At 38.4% G+C, this 20606-nt stretch overlaps 1 protein-coding gene across 1 annotated transcript in view; it reads right to left on the bottom strand.

The window, feature by feature from the left end:
• CFAP47 (cilia and flagella associated protein 47) overlaps nt 1–20606 on the bottom strand; it is a gene marked incomplete at both ends in the record, with an annotated part of 513170 nt that overhangs the window by 378222 nt on the left and 114342 nt on the right. Inside the window, 3 exon segments of the mRNA XM_082682021.1 lie at nt 1931–2025; nt 13626–13770; nt 16988–17065. Coding sequence (XP_082538147.1) covers nt 1931–2025; nt 13626–13770; nt 16988–17065 — 318 coding nt within the window.

The raw sequence follows: 20606 nt of genomic DNA, 5'->3' as shown, positions 1-20606 counted from the left end.
TAAGTATAGAGATAGAAGGAGAAAAAACAAAGATACCCCAAAATATAAACAGAGGTCATTGTTATGTATTAGGATTTATTTTGTATTCTTTCTTTCTGCTTTTCTAAACTTCCCATTTAATTTTGACAAGAGACTTTAATAATCAGGAGGAGAATATCACTGATATGCAAGATTGAAATATAAGATGATGCTGAGAAAACCTGCAAATCGTTAGGATACGTGGGAGTTGAGTAGGCTTTGAAAGCTATTAAAATACTGTAAAAATTAAAAAGATAAACATCCTCTGAATCTCTTCAAATAACTTGTTAATTATGCTTTTGTCTGAATTAGAAAGACAAGTCACAGATTGTATTATTCAACAAATAATTGTAATACCTTGACAATATTTCATGCACTTCAAAATCCTTTGCTGAAAAGATAAAAGGAAAATGTAAATAATGTGTATTTTGATATTATCTGATAGCCCAAATTAGGCCAAAGGAAACTATTCCTAAAATGACTTTCAAAAAAAGCAAAGATGTTCTCTCTCTTCTGGATAACCCTGCTAAAGAGTATCTATCTAAATGTCACTGGTTCATGAATGTAGATGAATAATTATTACACAGTAAACCTGTAGAAATCAAATATAGTATGGTATACATCTTAATTATTACACACTAAACCTGTAGAAATCAAATATAGTATGGTATACATCTTAATGTTGTATAATACAACTTAATGTTGTAGATAAAATTAAAATTTTTCATTTTCTTTAATATCAGAAGAGTAACCTTTGATATCTCATCCACTATGATTGTCAAAAACTAGAACAGACAAAAGAGTGAACTCTGTAGACATTATCATTCCATGTGAACCATATGTGCACAAAACCCACAAAATACATGCCAGCTAATGTACTGCACCTAAGAAGGCAAAATTAATCTTTAGCATTTTCTTAAATCTGAATGTGTCCTTAAATTTTCTTGACTTTTTCCTCCTGAAAGCTAAATAACAGCTATCATTGTTCCTAAAATAAGATTTTAATCTCAGTAAACTCTGTAGTTTAGTAACATTACTAAAAAATGGATTATTAAAGATGTACTTTGTTAGCATTCAATACACCTTCTTGTTGTGTTTTAATTCCTTTCCTTTAGTTGATTCTATCCTACACCTACTGGGTACAAGGCATCATGCTAGTTATGCTGGAATATAAAAAATGTTTTGACATAAGAGTTTCATACTCTAATTGCCATATAGCAGTTTGATTCTTGTTTGGGAGGATGCAGCGACATGCCTTTCCATATCATAGGTAGCAAGACGCTCTCTCTTTGGCACTTCTATTGCCTTCAAAGCAAAAGCATATCAGAGATTGCCCCTGAAATTTTGCCAGTGGTATCCCTTCCTCCTGGGCACATTCTAGGAAAGGTTTTTTTCTTTGATTTTCTTTGCTTGTTGTTTTTGTTGGTGTTTTTAAATCACCAAACATCGAGGGACACTACCCAAGAACCAGTGTTATAGCAACCCCTCTTAAATCTTCACAGCATGTCTTTGGTGATTTCAGGTGATGATTTTAAGAACATCAAGCATACCCCACTCAAATATAAGTAGAAAGCACATGCTGGCTCAAATATAAGTGATTTTGGGGTTAGCCTCAACTTTCCTCTCCTTCACAACATGTCATATCTTGAATTTTCTAGAGAGCATAACTGAGACCACAAGACCACGAAGGCTCCTTGTGTGTGCCCTCTGCACCTCTTGAGATACACTGCAAGCATGAAGCCAGACAACTCCACGATCATTTTACTGAATTAAAGGGTATACCCAGACATGCTCACAAGTAGAAAAAGACCCACTACAAAAAGAACTCAGGTGATCTTCAATAGCTTCTTAGTTAGGATTATCTTAACTCCACAACTCTCCAGTAATGTGAGTAATAGAAAGCTTAACTTACTTCTTTGGGAGAAAATGCTAGGCCACACTCCAGAGATGTCTCTCTCTCTAACTCCAAGGAATATATGTCAGGAAATGCAGTGTCTGTGAATTCCCCTATAAGAGCAGAAAAAGGACACTTTTTTTTTTTAAGCCAGATACATATCTATGATGCTATTGTTAAATGTGGAAATGAAACTTTGAGAAACCTCATCAAAATGTTCACAACAATCAAAAAACAGTCGCTAAAACATCTGTGCGGGGCTGCATAAGGTTGCTAGGTTAAGGAATCACTCTTAATGCCAAGATGCTAATCAGCAAAACTGGTATCCAAAAATGGAACAAATATATATTCAATCAGCAAAACAGAGAGGATAAACCTATTTTTTAAAATCTCCAAAGTTCAAGAATGATATCACAGTCATATTCAGATGAATATAAAAAGGTATAAAGGTCAAGATCAAATAACTGACTGAATCTTAGGTCTGAGAAAATTGAGACTCCCTCTCCAGTGAAGATGGAACAGGGAGAATCCAGACCTCCTTTGATGCCTTACGGAGTTCACAAAGAAGATAAACACAATTTCGTACAAGAAAACTTTTCAACAAAATGGTATCACTCCAGATACAAAGGCATTGGGTGGAGATACAGAAACAACTGTCAAATAGTAACACAAACTTCAGGGTCAAAAATTATAACCACTTAAATAAACTTCTAAAATAAGTTCCTGAAAGATCAAATGTTAGCTACAATAGAACCTCTGCCCTCATCTAAACAATTCTAAAAATCCTTTTTTCTCCCTAAAGTTTTCTGATTAATCCAAGGAATGATAATAATTTCAATTACCCTGTCTCAAAATAAACTTAAATAACTCATTTCATTCTCCTTCACCCTACTCAATTTCTCTCAACTTGATGTATGATATAAAAACCATTAAACAAATGAAGAAAAAGGATCCATTAAGTGTTTATTAACACAAACATGTTTGTGGTGTGGGAAAAAATACATATATTATACAGCAAAGAATATCCACCTAGAATGGCTATATATCTCGAATACATAAAATATAATAAAAATAGATATTCTTAAGTATATTTGAAGTATATATAAACATATAGATTGTGAAATGCAATAATCCAAGACAGCATCAATAAATATTTCTTGAGCACCTATAATGTGCAGAGAACTATGTCAGACAACTCTAGCAGAAAACAAAAATTGGAACCACAGTCCTTGACCTCATGGAGCTCACCGCGTAGTAAGGGAGACAAACAAGTACAAAGCTCTTTTTGATACAAGGTACAATTTGGTTAGTGCTATAATAAAACTCACCTAATGTCCTAAAGGAGCAAAGGCAAAAAAAATAATTTCAACCGATTGGACAGGGGTACGAATGGGGCTAATGATTCATAGGAATGCAGGAGGTTGATGCTAATTTATAAAAGAGGGTAGAATCTCAGGCAGCAGGGACAGAAGAGGAGGAACTAGCCTAGGAGGAGGGAAGCCCAGTGCCAGAGGAAATGTGTAACACAATCTGGTTGCAGTAGAGACAGCTGATGGAGCCTACAATGGGAGAGGTGACTGGAAAGAAAAGGTGGCATCATAGCTAAACAGATCTCAGTATTTCCTCCCCCTTAAGTCATTCTTGTCCTGAAACGATAATGTGAAAAACCAAGTCTAATTTGTCACAGAAGGACATTTATGTTTTAACATACTCATAATAATAAAATACATTTTCAGGACATTTTAAGTATAAACTTTATTGCAAATTGTTAATAATTGTTAAGATCAACTTATATACATCCTAGACTGTGTCAGCAGCCTGCTGTTGAGAACCACTGCTACTGGTAACAGGAAACCAACAAAGCTTTTCAAGCAGAGGGCAGATGGGATAAGATCTTTGCTTGAAGGAGATCACTCTCTGGTATAGGTATGAGGATAAAGGCTTGGAGGCAAGGAAAGCATTTTAAAAGATGATCCAGTGACCTAGAAGGGAAGCTTGAGCTAGGGCTAAGGCAGAATTGTGGAAAGAAATGCATCTTGCCGAGTAGCTCTGCAGAATAACCAGGAAGAGCCTGTGATTCATTAACAAGGTGCATGAATGCATATGAGGCAGTCAGAGTAAAGTGTTAATGCAACTAAAGTTTCAACATCCAGATTTTCCAAAACAGAATATAAATCTCATATGGATTTCCAACTGCCTACTGTTATGATTCCTGGGCTATTCCACAGTCCCCTCAAACACAGCATGCTTGCCTAGATCTATTCCTTCCCTCACATTATATCAACTATGAATAGTCCCTCCCATCACATACGTCTTAGAGTCAAAAACTGGGAGCGATCCAAGACTTCCTCCTCCTCCTTAATACTGATGTCCGCTTGGTAACCACATCGAGGCATTGCTAATTTCTCAGCACCTCTGTACTCTCCTCCTTCCCGTCCCTGGTATCAATGTCTGAGCTCAGGCTCTCATCACTTCTCACCTGTATGGCCACCATACCTAACTGATCCCCCTGTCTCTGTTTTTGCCCCTCCCATACCCACCTTTTCCCCCAGCCCATTTTCAACTTTGCTCCAAAAGGAAAATTAGTGAAGTGCAAGCCTACTCATACCATTGCCTGGATATCAATCCTTTAATTGTGCTGCCTAACCTCTAGGATAAATGTCCAGAAAAAACTATTAGTTACCTGGGTCTCACTTGCCCCTCTATACTCTAGAGAGTCCAAACTACTTGCCACACTGACTCATTTCTAGGCCTTTACTTGCATTCTTTCATATCACCTTCTCTGTTTCTCTCCTTATTTCTTCTAAATTCAGATTACGCATCAACTTCTCCAAGAAATCTTTCCTGTTGGTGATTCTCAGCTAGTTTCCCTTAGCATATGCTTCCTTAGCACCAGGTACTGACCTGTCTTGTAGCATCCACATGCTATATGGTAATAACCCAATTCTTTTTTTTTTTTTTTTTTTTTGGCGGTACGCGGGCCTCTCACTGTTGTGGCCTCTCCCGTTGCGGAGCACAGGCTCCAGACGCGCAGGCTCAGCGGCCATGGCTCACGGGCCCAGCCACTCCGCGGCATGTGGGATCTTCCCGGACCGGGGCACGAACCTGTGTCCCCTGCATCGGCAGGTGGACTCTCAACCACTGCACCACCAGGGAAGCCCCTAACCCAATTCTTTGTCTCTCTCTCCTACTGTTATATAGGTGGTCTCCATTTGTCATTTATATCCAATAGCCATCTTTCTCTGCTCTCCTCTGTCCTGACCTCTACAGACTGATTTATCTAGGTCCCTTGCTCTTCTGTCTCTGATTTGGTTCAACCACAGGGAAATGTCAGCAAGATATCAGAGAGTAGGAGGTATTTATGCCCTCATGTCTTCCCTGCCTTGGCTGCAATTCTGGCAAGGACAGCATTTTTTTTTTTTTTTTTTTTTTTTACAGTTACAGCTTTTATTAGATGGCCCCTCTTTCAGAGTTTCACCACTCACAGGGCTTCAATAATATCTTGCCTCCTCTTGCTCCTTCCGGCCTAGAGGTAGAAGCAGCTTCCATCCCTTGTCAGTTTTTTTTAACCTGGCTCCCAGGTCCATACATAATTCCTTCACTAAATCATCTTCAGTTAAATGCTTTGAGTCATTTGTTTACTACTAAGACCCTAACTGATAAACTTACTGTTAACTTTTAGAGAACAAGTAAGATGTCTTATTATCTTTATACATTCAAAGTCTAGTATCTGGCCTATAATTGGTATTCAACAAATATGTACTGAAGAAGAAATGACTAAACCAACGGTTGGCAAACATTTTTCTGTAAGGGTTTATATAGTAAATATTTTAGGCTTTGCAAGCCATAAGGTTTCTGTCACAACTATTCAACCCTGCCATTCATGAAAGCATCCAGAAACAATATACAAACAAATGAGTGTGACTGCGTTCTAATAAAACCTTCTTTATAAAAAAACAGGTGTCAGGCCAGATTTGGCCCACAGACTTTAGTTTGCCAACACCTGGAGTAAACAAATGAAATACTTTATAAAAGTGCATTTTTTTCAAACTTAATTTAACATAAAGATACCTAATATATAGGTAAACACAGAGAGAGAACTCTCCAAAACATTCACCTGAAATTCTTAAGCAATTAAAACTAGCAATTAATAATTTTATTTTCATTTATAGTATATACTTATGTATAATATACTTAACCTACTATATTATATCAATTAATAAGCACAGTTATATGTCATGCATTATCAAAGTCTTCTGATATATATACATGTATTTCTAGAAATAGAACCATTATGGTTTATAGGATATAAGAAAAATATGGGGGACTTCCGGGAAGATGGCGGAAGAGTAAGACGCGGAGATCACCTTCCTCCCCACAGATACACCAGAAATACATCTACGCGTGGAAAACTTCTACGGAGCACCTACTGAACGCTGGCAGAATACCTCAGACCTCCCAAAAGGCAAGGAACCCCCCACGTATCTGGTTAGGGCAAAAGAAAAAAATAAACAGAGACAAAAGTATAGGGATGGGTCCTGCACCAGCAGGAGAGAGCTGTGAAGGAGGAAAAGTGTCCACACACTAGGAAGCCTCTTCGCGGGCGGAGACTGCGGGAGGCGGAGTGGGGGAGCTTGGGAGCCGCGGAGGAGAGCACAGCAACAGGGGTGCGGAGGGCAAAGCGGACAGATTCCAGCGCAGAGGATCGGGCCGACCGGAACTCACCAGCCGAGAGGCTTGTCTGCTCGCCCGCCGGGGCGGGCGGGACTGGGAGCTGAGGCTCCGGCTTTTGTCGGAGCGCCGGGAGAGGACTGAGGTTGGCGGCGTGAACACAGCCTGCAGGGCGTTAGTGCACCGCGGCTAGCCGCAAGAGAGTCCGGGGAAAAGTCTGGACCTGCCGAAGAGGCAAGAGACTTTTAAGTCCCTTTATTTCCTGGTGCACGAGGAGAGGGGATTAAGAACACTGCTTGAGAGAGCTCCAGGGACGGGCGCGAGCCGCGGCTAAAAGTGCGGAGCCCAGAGACAGACATGAGACGCTAAGGCCGCTGCTGCCGCCACCAGGAGGCCTGTGTGCAAACACAGGTCACTAGCCACACGCCCTTCCGGGGAGCCTGTGCAGCCCGCCACTGCCAGGGTCCCGGGATCCAGGGACAACTCCCCCGGGAGAACGCACGGCGCGCCTCAGGCTACAACGTCACGCCGGCCTCTGCCGCCGCAGGCCCGCCCCACACTCCGCGACCCTCCCTACCCCCCGGCCTGAGTGAGCCAGAGCCTCCGAATCAGCGGCTCCTTTAACCCCGTCCTGTCTGAGCAAAGAACAGACGCCCTCCAGCAACCTACACGCAGAGGCGGGGCCAAATCCAAAGCTGAGCCCCTGGGAACTGTGAGAACAAAGAAGAGAAAGGGAAATCTCTCCCAGCAGCCTCAGAAGCAGCGGATTAAAGCTCCACAGTCAACTTGATATACCCTGCATCTGTGGAATACCTGAATAGACAACGAATCATCCCAAATTAAGGAGCCCTGTGGATGAAAGGCTCTTGGTGCTGCAGCCAGGAGTCAGTGCTGTGCCTCTGAGGTGGGAGAGCCAACTTCAGGACACTGGTCCACAAGAGGCCTCCCAGCTGCACATAATATCAAACAGCAAAAATCTCCCAGAGATCTCCATCTCAACGCCAGCACCCAGCTTCACTCAATGACCAGCAAGCTACAGTGCTGGACATCCTATGCCAAACAACTAGCAAGACAGGAACACAACCCCATCCATTAGCACAGAGGCTGCCGAAAATCATAAGTCCACAGACACCCCAAAACACACCACCAGACGTGGACCTGCCCACCAGAAAGACAAGATCCAGCCTCATCCACCAGAACACAGGCACTAGTACCCTCCACCAGGAAGCCTACACAACCCACTGAACCAACCTTAGCCACTGGGGACAGACACAAAAAAACAACAGGAACTACGAACCTTCAGCCTGCAAAAAAGGAGACCCCAAACACAGTAAGATAAGCAAAATGAAAAGACAGAAAAATACACAGCAGATGAAGGAGCAAGATAAAAACCCACCAGACCTAACAAATGAAGAGGAAATAGCCAGTCTACCTGAAAAAGAATTCAGAATAATGATACTAAGGTTGATCCGAAATCTTGGAGATAAAATGGACGATAGAATGGACAAAATGCAAGAATCAGTTAACAAGGCCCTAGAAGAACTAAAGATGAAACAAGCAACAATGAACAACACAATAAATGAAATTAAAAGCACTCTAGATGGGATCAATAGCAGAATAAGTGAGGCAGAAGAACGGATAAGTGACCTGGAAGATAAAATAGTGGAAATAACTACTGCAGAGCAGAATAAAGAAAAAAGAATGAAAAGAATTGAGGACAGTCTCAGAGACCTCTGGGACAACATTAAACGCACCAACATTCGAATTATAGGGGTTCCAGAAGAAGAAGAGAAAAAGAAAGGGACTGAGAAAATATTTGAAGAGATTATAGTTGAAAACTTCCCTAATATGGGAAAGGAAATAGTTAATCAAGTCCAGGAAGCACAGAGAGTCCCATACAGGATAAATCCAAGGAGAAATACGCCAAGACACATATTAATCAAACTATCAAAAATTAAATACAAAGAAAACATATTAAAAGCAGCAAGGGAAAAACAACAAATAACACACAAGGGAATCCCCAGAAGGTTAACAGCTGATCTTTCAGCAGAAACTCTGCAAGCCAGAAGGGAGTGGCAGGACATATTGAAAGTGTTGAAGGAGAAAAACCTGCAACCAAGATTACTCTACCCAGCAAGGATCTCTTTCAGATTTGATGGAGAAATTAAAACCTTTACAGACAAGCAAAAGCTGAGAGAGTTCAGCACCACCAAACCAGCTCTACAACAACTGCTAAAGGAACTTCTCTAGGCAAGAAACAGCAGAGAAGGAAAAGATCTACAATAACAAACCCAAAACAATTAAGAAAATGGGAATGGGAACACACATATCGATAATTACCTTAAATGTAACTGGACTAAATGCTCCCACCAAAAGACACAGATTGGCTGAATGGATACAAAAACAAGACCCATATATTTGCTGTCTACAAGAGACCCACTTCAGACCTAGAGACACATACAGACTGAAAGTAAGGGGATGGAAAAAGGTATTTCATGCAAATGGAAACCAAAAGAAAGCTGGAGTAGCAATTCTCATATCAGACAAAATAGACTTTAAAACAAAGACTATTAGAAGAGACAAAGAAGGACACTACATAATGATCAAGGGATCGATCCAAGAGGAAGATATAACAATTGTAAATATTTATGCACCCAACATAGGTGCACCTCAATACATAAGGCAAATACTGACAACCATAAAAGGGGAAATCGACAGTAACACATTCATAGTAGGGGACTTTAACACCCCACTTTCACCCATGGACAGATCATCCAAAATGAAAATAAATAAGGAAACACAAGCTTTAAATGATACATTAAACGAGATGGAGTTAATTGATATTTATAGGACATTCCATCCAAAAACAACAGAATACACATTTTTCTCAAGTGCTCATGGAACATTCTCCAGGATAGATCATATCTTGGGTCACAAATCAAGCCTTGGTAAATTTAAGAAAATCGAAATTGTATCAAGTATCTTTTCCGACCACAACGCTATGAGACTCGATATCAATTACAGGAGAAGATCTGTAAAAAATACAAACACATGGAGGCTAAACAATACACTACTTAATAACGAAGTGATCACTGAAGAAATCAAAGAGGAAATAAAAAATACCTAGAAACAAATGACAATGGAGACACGACGACTCAAAATCTATGGGATGCAGCAAAAGCAGTTCTAAGAGGGAAGTTTATAGCAATACAATCTTACCTTAAGAAACAGGAAACATCTCGAATAAACAACCTAACCTTGCACCTAAAGCAATTAGAGAAAGAAGAACAAAAAAACCCCAAAAGTTAGCAGGAGGAAATAAATCATAAAAATCAGATCAGAAATAAATGAAAAAGAAATGAAGGAAACAATAGCAAAGATCAATAAAACTAAAAGCTGGTTCTTTGAAAGGATAAACAAAATTGATAAACCATTAGCCAGACTCATCAAGAAAAAAAGGGAGAAGACTCAAATCAATAGAATTAGAAATGAAAAAGGAGAAGTAACAACTGACACTGCAGAAATACAAAAGATCATGAGAGATTACTACAAGCAACTCTATGCCAATAAAATGGACAACCTGGAAGAAATGGACACATTCTTAGAAAGGCACAACCTGCCAAGACTGAATCAGGAAGAAATAGAAAATATGAACAGACCAATCACAAGCACTGAAATTGAAACTGTGATTAAAAATCTTCCAACAAGCAAAAGCCCAGGACCACATGCCTTCACAGGCGAATTCTATCAAACATTTAGAGAAGAGCTATCACCTATCCTTCTCAGACTCTTCCCAAATATAGCAGAGGGAGAAACACTCCCCAAGTCATTCTACGAGGCCACCATCACCCTGATACCAAAACCAGACAAGGATGTCACAAAGAAAGAAAACTACAGGCCAATATCACTGATGAACATAGATGCAAAGATCCTCAACAAAATACTAGCAAACAGAATCCAACAGCACATTAAACGGATCATACACCATGATCAAGTGGGGTTTATTCCAGGAATGCAAGGATTCTTCAATATACGCAAATCAATCAACGTGATACACCATATTAACAAACTGAAGGAGAAAAACCATATGATCATCTCAATAGATGCAGAGAAAGCTTTTGACAAAATTCAACACCCATTTATGATAAAAACCCTGCAGAAAGTAGGCATAGAGGGAACTTTCCTCAACATAATAAAGGCCATATATGACAAACCCACAGCCAACATCGTCCTCAATGGTGAAAAACTGAAAGCATTTCCACTAAAATCAGGAACAAGACAAGGTTGCCCATTCTCACCACTCTTATTCAACATAGTTTTGGAAGTTTTAGCCACAGCAATCAGAGAAGAAAAGGAAATAAAAGGAATCCAAATCGGAAAAGAAGAAGTAAAGCTGTCACTGTTTGCAGATGACATGATACTATACATAGAGAATCCTAAAGATGCTACCAGAAAACTACTAGAGCTAATCAATGAATTTGGTAAAGTAGCAGGATACAAAATTAATGCACAGAAATCTCTGGCATTCCTATACACTAAGGATGAAAAATCTGAAAGTGAAATCAAGAAAACACTCCCATTTACCATTGCAACAAAAAGAATAAAATACCTAGGAATAAACCTACCTAAGGAGACAAAAGACCTGTATGCAGAAAATTATAAGACACTGATGAAAGAAATTAAAGATGATACAAATAGATGGAGAGATATACCATGTTCTTGGATTGGAAGAATCAACATTGTGAAAATGACTCTACTACCCAAAGCAATCTACAGATTCAATGCAATCCCTACCCAACTACCACTGGCATTTTTCACAGAACTAGAACAAAAAATTTCACAATTTGTATGGAAACACAAAAGACCTCGAATAGCCAAAGCAATCTTGAGAAAGAAAAATGGAGCTGGAGGAATCAGGCTCCCTGACTTCAGACTATACTACAAAGCTACAGTAATCAAGACAGTATGGTACTGGCACAAAAACAGAAAGACAGATCAATGGAACAGGATAGAAAGCCCAGAGATAAACCCACACACATATGGTCACCTTATCTTTGACAAAGGAGGCAGAAATGTACAGTGGAGAAAGGACAGCCTCTTCAATAAGTGGTGCTGGGAAAACTGGACAGGTACATGTAAAAGTATGAGATTAGATCGCTCCCTAACACCATACACAAAAATAAGCTCAAAATGGATTAAAGACCTAAATGTAAGGCCAGAAACTATCAAACTCTTAGAGGAAAACATAGGCAGAACACTCTATGACATAAATCACAGCAAGGTCCTTTTTGACCCACCTCCTAGAGAAATGGAAATAAAAACAAAAGTAAACAAATGGGACCTAATGAAACTTAAAAGCTTTTGCGCAGCAAAGGAAACCATAAAGAAGACCAAAAGACAACCCTCAGAATGGGAGAAAATATTTGCAAATGAAGCAACTGACAAAGGATTAATCTCCAAAATTTATAAGCAGCTCATGCAGCTTAATAACAAAAAAACAAACAACCCAATCCAAAAATGGGCAAAAGACCTAAATAGACATTTCTCCAAAGAAGATATACAGAGTGCCAACAAACACATGAAAGAATGCTCAACATCACTAATCATTAGAGAAATGCAAATCAAAAGTACAATGAGATATCATCTCACACCAGTTAGAATGGCCATCATCAAAAAATCTAGAAACAATAAATGCTAGAGAGGATGTGGAGAAAAGGGAACCCTGTTACACTGTTGGTGGGAATGTAAATTGATACAGCCACTGTGGAGAACAGTATGGAGGTTCCTTAAAAAGCTACAAATAGAACTACCATATGACCCAGCAATCCCACTACTGGGCATATACCCTGAGAAAACCATAATTCAAAAAGAGTCATGTACCAAAATGTTCATTGCAGCTCTATTTACAATAGCCCAGAGATGGAAACAACCTAAGTGTCCATCATCGGATGAATGGATAAAGAAGATGTGGCACATATATACAATGGAATATTACTCAGCCATAAAAAGAGACGAAATTGAGCTATTTGTAATGAGGTGGATAGACCTAGAGTCTGTCATACAGAGTGAAGTAAGTCAGAAAGAGAGAGACAAATACCGTATGCTAACACATATATATGGAATTTAAGAAAAAAAAATGTCATGAAAAACCTAGGGGTGAAACAGGAATAAAGACACAGACTTACTAGAGAATGGACTTGAGGCTATGGGGAGGGGGAAGGGTAAACGGTGACAAAGCGATAAAGAGGCATGGACATATATACACTACCAAACGTAAGGTAGATAGCTAGTGGGAAGCAGCCCCATAGCACAGGGATATCAGCTCGGTGCTTTGTGACCGCCTGGAGGGGTGGGATAGGGAGGGTGGGAGGGAGGGAGACGCAAGCGGGAAGAGATATGGGAACATATGTATATATATAACTGATTCATTTTGTTGTGAAGCTGAAACTAACATACCATTGTAAAGCAATTATACTCCAATAAAGATGTTTAAACAAAAAAAAAAAAAAGAAAAAGAAACCACAGGGGTGTATGCTGAGTGTGCCCATGGAAACAGGGGCCTGCTGGAACTAGCCTTGCTTTCCCATTTTGAAGGCTGCATTCATGCTGCCTTGAAGCTACCTGACATTCCCTGCTCTTGACAGGCCTGTCAACCCTGTAAGAATGCTTCGGGGAAAATTATGAGTCTGTTCTGTCTAAACCAGGTGCTTCCGCGGCCGCGGTTGTGGTCCGCCTGACAAGCTATAGAGCTAAAGGGAACCTCAACGTGAAAACTTGCCTTCAGGTTAGGCCCCTAGTAGCCGTGCAGAAAGGGAAGCGGGCAGCTGTTTCCATGAGTTCTTAGTCGCTTATATGCTTGATGTGAAAGGAAGTGCACTTTAAAAAAAAAAAAAAAAAAAGAAAAATATGCATTGAGTCATAAGTCAAAAATACTTAAGAATAATTGCCCTTGACTTACAGTATTTGCTTAACATTATTCCTTAGAGCAAACTTAAAACTGTTTTACTTTTACAATAATATCATAATGGTATAAAATATATACCTGATTTGTCTTTAAAATCCATAGAAAAACCTTCAAAGTCTTGCAGATTAAACTCTACTCTGGCACGTGTTATACCTTTGCTTTTTACTAAAAATGGAATAATCTGGGTAACGCCAACATAGGTGCCACTGAAGTTAAATACATCCTAAAACATAAAAAAAGAAATCATAATTAGAAGGTAGAGTAACAATTTATGAAAATAATGTAAACGAAAAATTACATTGCAAAACAGTAGATCTTAAAAGTCCTCATTATGAGAAAAAAATTGGTAAGTATGTTTGGTGACCAATGATAATTAGACTTACCATGGTGACCATTTCACAATATATACAAATATTGAATCATTATATTGTACACCTGAAACTAACATGTTATATGTCAATTATACCTCAATAAAAAAATACACTCATGTTTATCAAGGACATTATTACAGCAGTATTCTATACAAATTAGTTAAATTTTCCTTCTTCCCCCTCCCTCTTACATGTAATCAGTTACCAAATCCCATTAATTCTGACTTCTTCACCTCTTAACTTTATTGTAATTGTATAAAGTTAGTAACTCATCACTTTTTTTTTTTTTTTTTCCTGTACGCAGGCCTCTCACTGTTGTGGCCTCTCCCGTTGTGGAGCACAGGCTCCGGACACGCAGGCTCAGCGGCCATGGCTCACGGGCCCAGCCGCTCTGCGGCATGTGGGATCTTCCCCGACCGGGGTACAAACCCGCGTTCCCTGCACCGGCAGGTGTCCTCTCAACCACTGCACCACCAGGGAAGCCCAGTAACTCATCACTTTTCATTTCATTGCTAGATTTGACTTTCTCCAATTCTCCCCTCCACATCTAAGTCACAATTAAACTAATTAAAAATCTGACCACATCATTTCCTGTCTTAAAATTTGATGATTCTCCTCTACAGGAGATCTACAGGACAATGTCAAGTTTGTTAGCAGGGCTCATAAAGTTCACCATGACCTTCCCCTGCCTCATGTTCCAGCCTTACCTAGCTCCACTCTCACCCCTATAACTTCATATTTCAGCAAGCTGTATGACTTGTCATTTCCAACCAGTACCTGGCGCTTCTCCCTTCTGTGTCTTTATCAAGGTGTCTCTTCTGTCAGAAGGCCCTTCTCTAACTTGTAATTGCCTGATAAAATACTATGCATCCTTCAAATACCAGTTGGATAAGCCACAATTAATTACAATATGATCGGGACTACTTCTGTTGCTTATGTTTATTCACGTTATGACATCATAATGTCCGTTTATTTGTCTTTTTATGTCTCTTCTAGTGGACCTTAAGTCTCATTCATTTTTACATCTCTAGCACCTATCTGACATCTAGCTTAAATACATAAGGAATGTTTACTGAATGTATCTTAACTTTAGCTTATATGCCTGGCATGTGTACCCCACAAAACTCTGCAGGATTCCTCTTCTGGTAGAGTAACTATATATACTCTACAGTTCCTTAGTAAAAGAATCACATACACCATTAAAAGAGAAAGAGGCAACAGTATCCTAATGCTGAGAAAAACATGGCATTAAGGTCAACTGTCCACTATTTGCTTCACTTAAAATATCAACCCAGTTCTACAGGTGAAATTTGTGAAATCCAAAACAGGTAGTGAAAGTTTGATGCTTCGTATGCAAAAAATCACTCCTCTTATCCCATTTCTAGTCTTTCCCATAGGTTAATTTGGATAAAATTTCCTAATTGTTATTAAGACACACAGTCAATGCCACACAGTTATTAGATATATTGCTAACAATATCTGGTAATACTAGAATATTGTTTTTAAAAGGTAACTGGGCATCAATGTTTAAAAATCCAACATAATTAAGAAATATTGATAAATATATATTAAAGTCCTATAAATTACTCAGTTATGCCATAACATGCAAAGCCTGCCACAAATATCTTTAGGACTAGGAAATGCAGTATTTAAAGTCTCCATCTTTGTCTAACATTGTTCAAGGAGGGACACCATATCAACTGAAAAAAAGCACTCTGGATACTACAGGAATCACCACTGTCTTGGACAAGCTAGCTTAGTATCCATCAGTCTATCTGGACTTACCATGCCTTCAACACTGAATAAAAGAAAGGTTAGAAAATTGTAACTTAAAGCCTAGAATTGTGGTGATGCCGTTAAAGTGCAGACTAGTGGTAAGGCCCTACCTGAGGCAACCAGCAACCTCATCAATTTCTACTCAATTTAGTTCAGCACCAGAATGGTACTAGGTACTGGGGATAGAAAAACAAAAGGGCAGATAACCTGAAAATAATATGACAATTGCTACAATGGAGATGTTCCCAGAGTTTAAGATGTTTGTGACATCTAGTAAATGTCACAAGAGAGGGGAATATGGGCTTGAAGGATCAGGGAAAGTTTCTTTAGGTAGGTAAGACCAGATCTAACTCTGAAAGCTTGGACAGAAAAAAAAAAAAAAATAGCATGTATGTGCACTCTATCAACTGTAGAACAAAATTTCATTAGGGTACAGAACAATAATTCAAAAAATAAATTTGATTATAGTTCAGAAAATGTAAATCAATACCATAGTGGGGTATTTTACACTCAAAAGATTGGCAAACATTGTGTCTTATAATACAACTTATGGAGCAACAGAATGTGGATCAATGGAAACATGAGAAGAAAATATGGAAATTATCTTGTGAAGTCAAATATGTACATTATCTGCATCTCAGCAACTCCATTCCTAAAGAAACTATTTCATAAGTACCTTAGAAGATATGTACATAAATGTTCATAGCTATAGTATTTGTAATACCAAAAAAACAGACACTAATTGGATGGACAATGGAATGAGTCTACAAATTACAGTATGTCTACATAATGGACTATTAAGCAGCAGGGAAAATGAATAACATACAGCTACACATAACCTAGATGAAGTTTAAAAACATGATATTCAATTAAAAGTAACCCACCAAAGATAATATATCTTTGTTATAAAGCTCAGAAATGAACAAACTAAATAATGAACCATAAGGAATTCATACATATGTGGTAACCTAATTAGAAAAAGTAAAGGGAGAACAATGACAAAATTCAGGAAAGTAGTTATCTCTTAAGAGGGGTAGGATCATGATGAAGCCTTCAGATAATTTAACGGTACTGGTACTGTTCTGCTACTTAAGTTCAGTGGTGAATTCTTAAACTTTCATTAATTGGCTTAATACTCTGCTTCATCACTTATATTTATATTACATATATTAATTTCTATGTGACAAATTACTACATAATAAAAAATTTTTAACCTAAATGGGCTGACTAGGGACACATAAATAAAAATCACCACACTCATAAATTGATTATACAAATAGGTAACATACTCACAGGATTGATTTCAACATCAGCAATCTCAATAGATCCACCAGTCCTAAGATCTATGTCTTTTGCACGGTGAATAGCAATCTATTTAGGAAAAACATAAAACTCTGTAGAAACCACACTAAAATAGACTCATATACTGCTGAAGTATTACCTGGCATTTATATAACATTTTATAATTTAAATAATCATAACTTATTATAAATGTCACAAGATTTATTCTGGGAGTTATCATCCCATTTCTTGTGATGTAGAATTGATATTCCTAAAGGAGTGAATTTTCAACTCTTAAAAACTTCCATCACAAATGGGACCTCGTGAATTTGACTGAAGAGTTCTACCCATTTGCCTTGACATTATTGCTTCAAACTCTGTGTGAGCCTTTTGTATTTACCTAATTCCAAAGGAATATTCAAAATTAAAACAAGCAAGAAACTGAGTGCAAACACAGAAAGATACTAATATCCAAAACAACCATAATTCTAATGAGAGCAGCTAAAAATTGCTGAGTATATGGCCCAAGTATACTGCTAAATACATTATCTCCTTTTTAATCTTCAGTATTCTGTTAATACCCTAATTTCCAAGTGAGGAAAACTGGGGCTTAAGGTCACAAAACTTGAAAGCAGCAGTGGCTAAACTTGAACCAAGAACTGCCTGAGCACTCAATTTCTTCCAAGAAATTTAAGACAGTGAAATAAGAATTTAGTCATGTAACTCCTACAAAATAAGAACTATAGATTACATGAACATATAATTGTCTAATCAAAATCTCAGAAGCACAAAAATATCATTCCCTGAAAGCCCTACCTGTACAAGAACAGGTTAGCAGTCAACTTCGAGATTTAAATCTAAATGTATATTAAAAAAAGAGATATGAGTGTATTTCACTCTTTTGATAGAATCAGTGGCATTGTTTATAGGTAAAGAAACCACAAAATACCATTTTTTCAGAATTATTAAGGAAAGTGAGTGCCATCTAGACAATCTTATTAACCAAATTGCTTAATTCATACTACTATATGATTTCTATATTTTATTTACAGAATACATAGTACCTAAAATACTTGACTAAAATCATAAGAAGCATAACTTAATGCTTCAGAGGTAATTACAAATCAATATATTGCTTCACTGATGAACGCCATATGTAAGTCTCAACACCCCCATGGCTGCCTTTTACTCACTTCTCCTTTCGTGGGTAACTGAAGATTCCAGGCTGCCATAACCCATTTACTACCCTCACCAATTGCTCACTTGACCTTTTCATCTCCTGAGACTTAATCTGTACCCTGGACAATATCACCCGTCACAAATCCATGGCCTCAGAAACCATACATTCATCTGTCCCTCTCTTTCTCACAACCCTCTCTCATCCCTGCTTTCTCACCCATTTTCAGAGAATAGAGTTCCACGATGTCACATGTGTGATGTTTCCCTGATCAGCCCCAATTAACCTGTCTCCATTTTCTCCGTTATTCAACAAAGTTTATCATTCCAACTTCTCATCAATATATTCGATCCACTTATACTCATCTTGATTTTCACAGGGGTAACAGAAATAACCTCTATCACCTCTAAGATTAATCCTTAGCCTTCAGACCAACATGTATAAGCAATGGCCTCTTTACTAGACATCTCTACATAGGGATGCAAAAGGTGCCTCAAACTCATGATTTCCCTCTAAAATATGCTACTCATCCTCTAATCTTTCTTCAAATGTTGTTACCACCTGTCTCACACTTGACTTACCTGTTTTATTTATATGTGACCCCTTTCAATCATCAAACCCTAAATATTCATCTCCTAAATTTGACTAGAATTTGTCTAGAATCCTACCTCCTGAGAACACAATCTTCTCCTGCCTGGACATCATCAGCAGACTAATAACTCTGCACTGGTCGCAGTTTAACACTGCTCTATAACCAAAGTGATGTCTGAAAAATGCAAATCTGAGTGTGAAACTCTCCATGCTTAAAAACTCCAAGCTCTTAAGATGAAATTTTGACTTCCTAAGTTGTTGCTAAGGACCTGTATGACTAAAATTTATACAGGCCTCTAAATACATCTTTCCCCACTATCATCCATTCAATCTATAACCAAGTCATGTTAAACTAAGTTTTTCATATCTGCCTTGTAGCTCTCCCTCTCCTCCCATATGCCTGAACACATTCAATTTTGTCTTCCTTGAATACTCTTTCCTCCTCTCCTCCCTCACCCCACTACTACCCCTTTCCTCTGGCTGATTCTTAACTCTGGTGTCTTTCAGATTTATCTTCCCCTAGGAAACTGCCCCTGACCATTTAAGCATGGGTTGCAAACCTCTCCCGTGTACGCCCCCAGCCTACTGTATTTCTCCATCATAGTACTTATTACACTATCTTTTAATTTTGAGTTGTTTGCATCCCCCATCATATTGTACATTCTTAGAGACCAAGGACCCTAGTTATCTTGTTCAATTTTGCATTCCTAGCAACGCAACAGAGCCTAACACATAATATGTGCCCAGTAAGTACGCATGGAATGGATGAATAAAGGAATCTCATTATAATATACTGTTAAAAAGGTAAGCTTTGTAAAAACAGCATGGTTCTCTAAAATACAATGGAAACTAATCTCAGTAAAACCTATATTTTAGTGGCTATGTTTTTTATTTTTTCCAAAATAATATACAAAAATTCTGCCTAAATATCAGACCGTATACCACAATATACACTTTATAAACATCTTTCAATATATACTTTTGTTTTTGTAATTTATTTGTTTTATTTAATTATTTTTGGCTGTGCTGGGTCTTCGTTGCTGTGCACGGGCCTTCTCTAGCTGTGGCGAGTGGGGGCTACTCTTCCTTGTGGTGCACGGGCTTCTCATCGCGGTGGCCTCTCCTGTTGTGGGGCAGGGGCTCTAGGCTCTCGGGCTTCAGTAGTTGTGGCGCGTGGGATCTAGAGCGCAGGCTCCGTAGTTGTGGCGCACGGGCTTAGTTGCTCCGTGGCTTGTGGGATCTTCCCAGACCAGGGCTCGAACCCATGTCCCCTGCATTGACAGGCGGATTCGTAACCAATGCGCCACCAGGGAAGCCCCCTATACTTCTTTATAAAAGTAAGATATAATTATTAGGTTGTTTATTTGGGGGCCAGGCAAATTGGTGTTTATTATATTAAGCTAAATATTATTTAAGAACTAATGATTATGGGAAATTGAAGGATAAAATGGAGGATATCTCTTAAGCCGTTCATTTTGATCTGATGATAGTGCACATATTACTTTTTTAATGTGAGTAAATGCACAGAGTTGATCATCAAATTGAAGATTAAGAGCATTCCATTCCATGAGTTTATAATAAGTAAAATTTACTACAGACTGGTCTTACATGTTTTATTTATTCTGTTTAATGAACACTTAGAGAAGTCCCTAAAATCAAGGTAATACCTTTTCATTTACATAATTCCCAGAACATAAAATAGTAAAACATTTTATGTGTGCTATAAAATACAGATATTAACGTCATATACAATTTTCCTATGATTCCTATAGTCATTAAAGCTATTTAAAATTAGCATTCCAAAACTGATTATTTTTTCCTTAGGTATCTAATTAACACCATGGAAAAAACAATCCTTTGCTC

The sequence above is a fragment of the Grampus griseus genome, assembly GCF_964374135.1.
Source record: "Grampus griseus genome assembly, chromosome: X".
Taxonomy (NCBI): domain Eukaryota; kingdom Metazoa; phylum Chordata; class Mammalia; order Artiodactyla; family Delphinidae; genus Grampus; species Grampus griseus.
The sequence above is the reverse complement of the archived record's forward strand: the minus strand, read 5'-3'. Positions and strand labels throughout refer to the sequence as shown.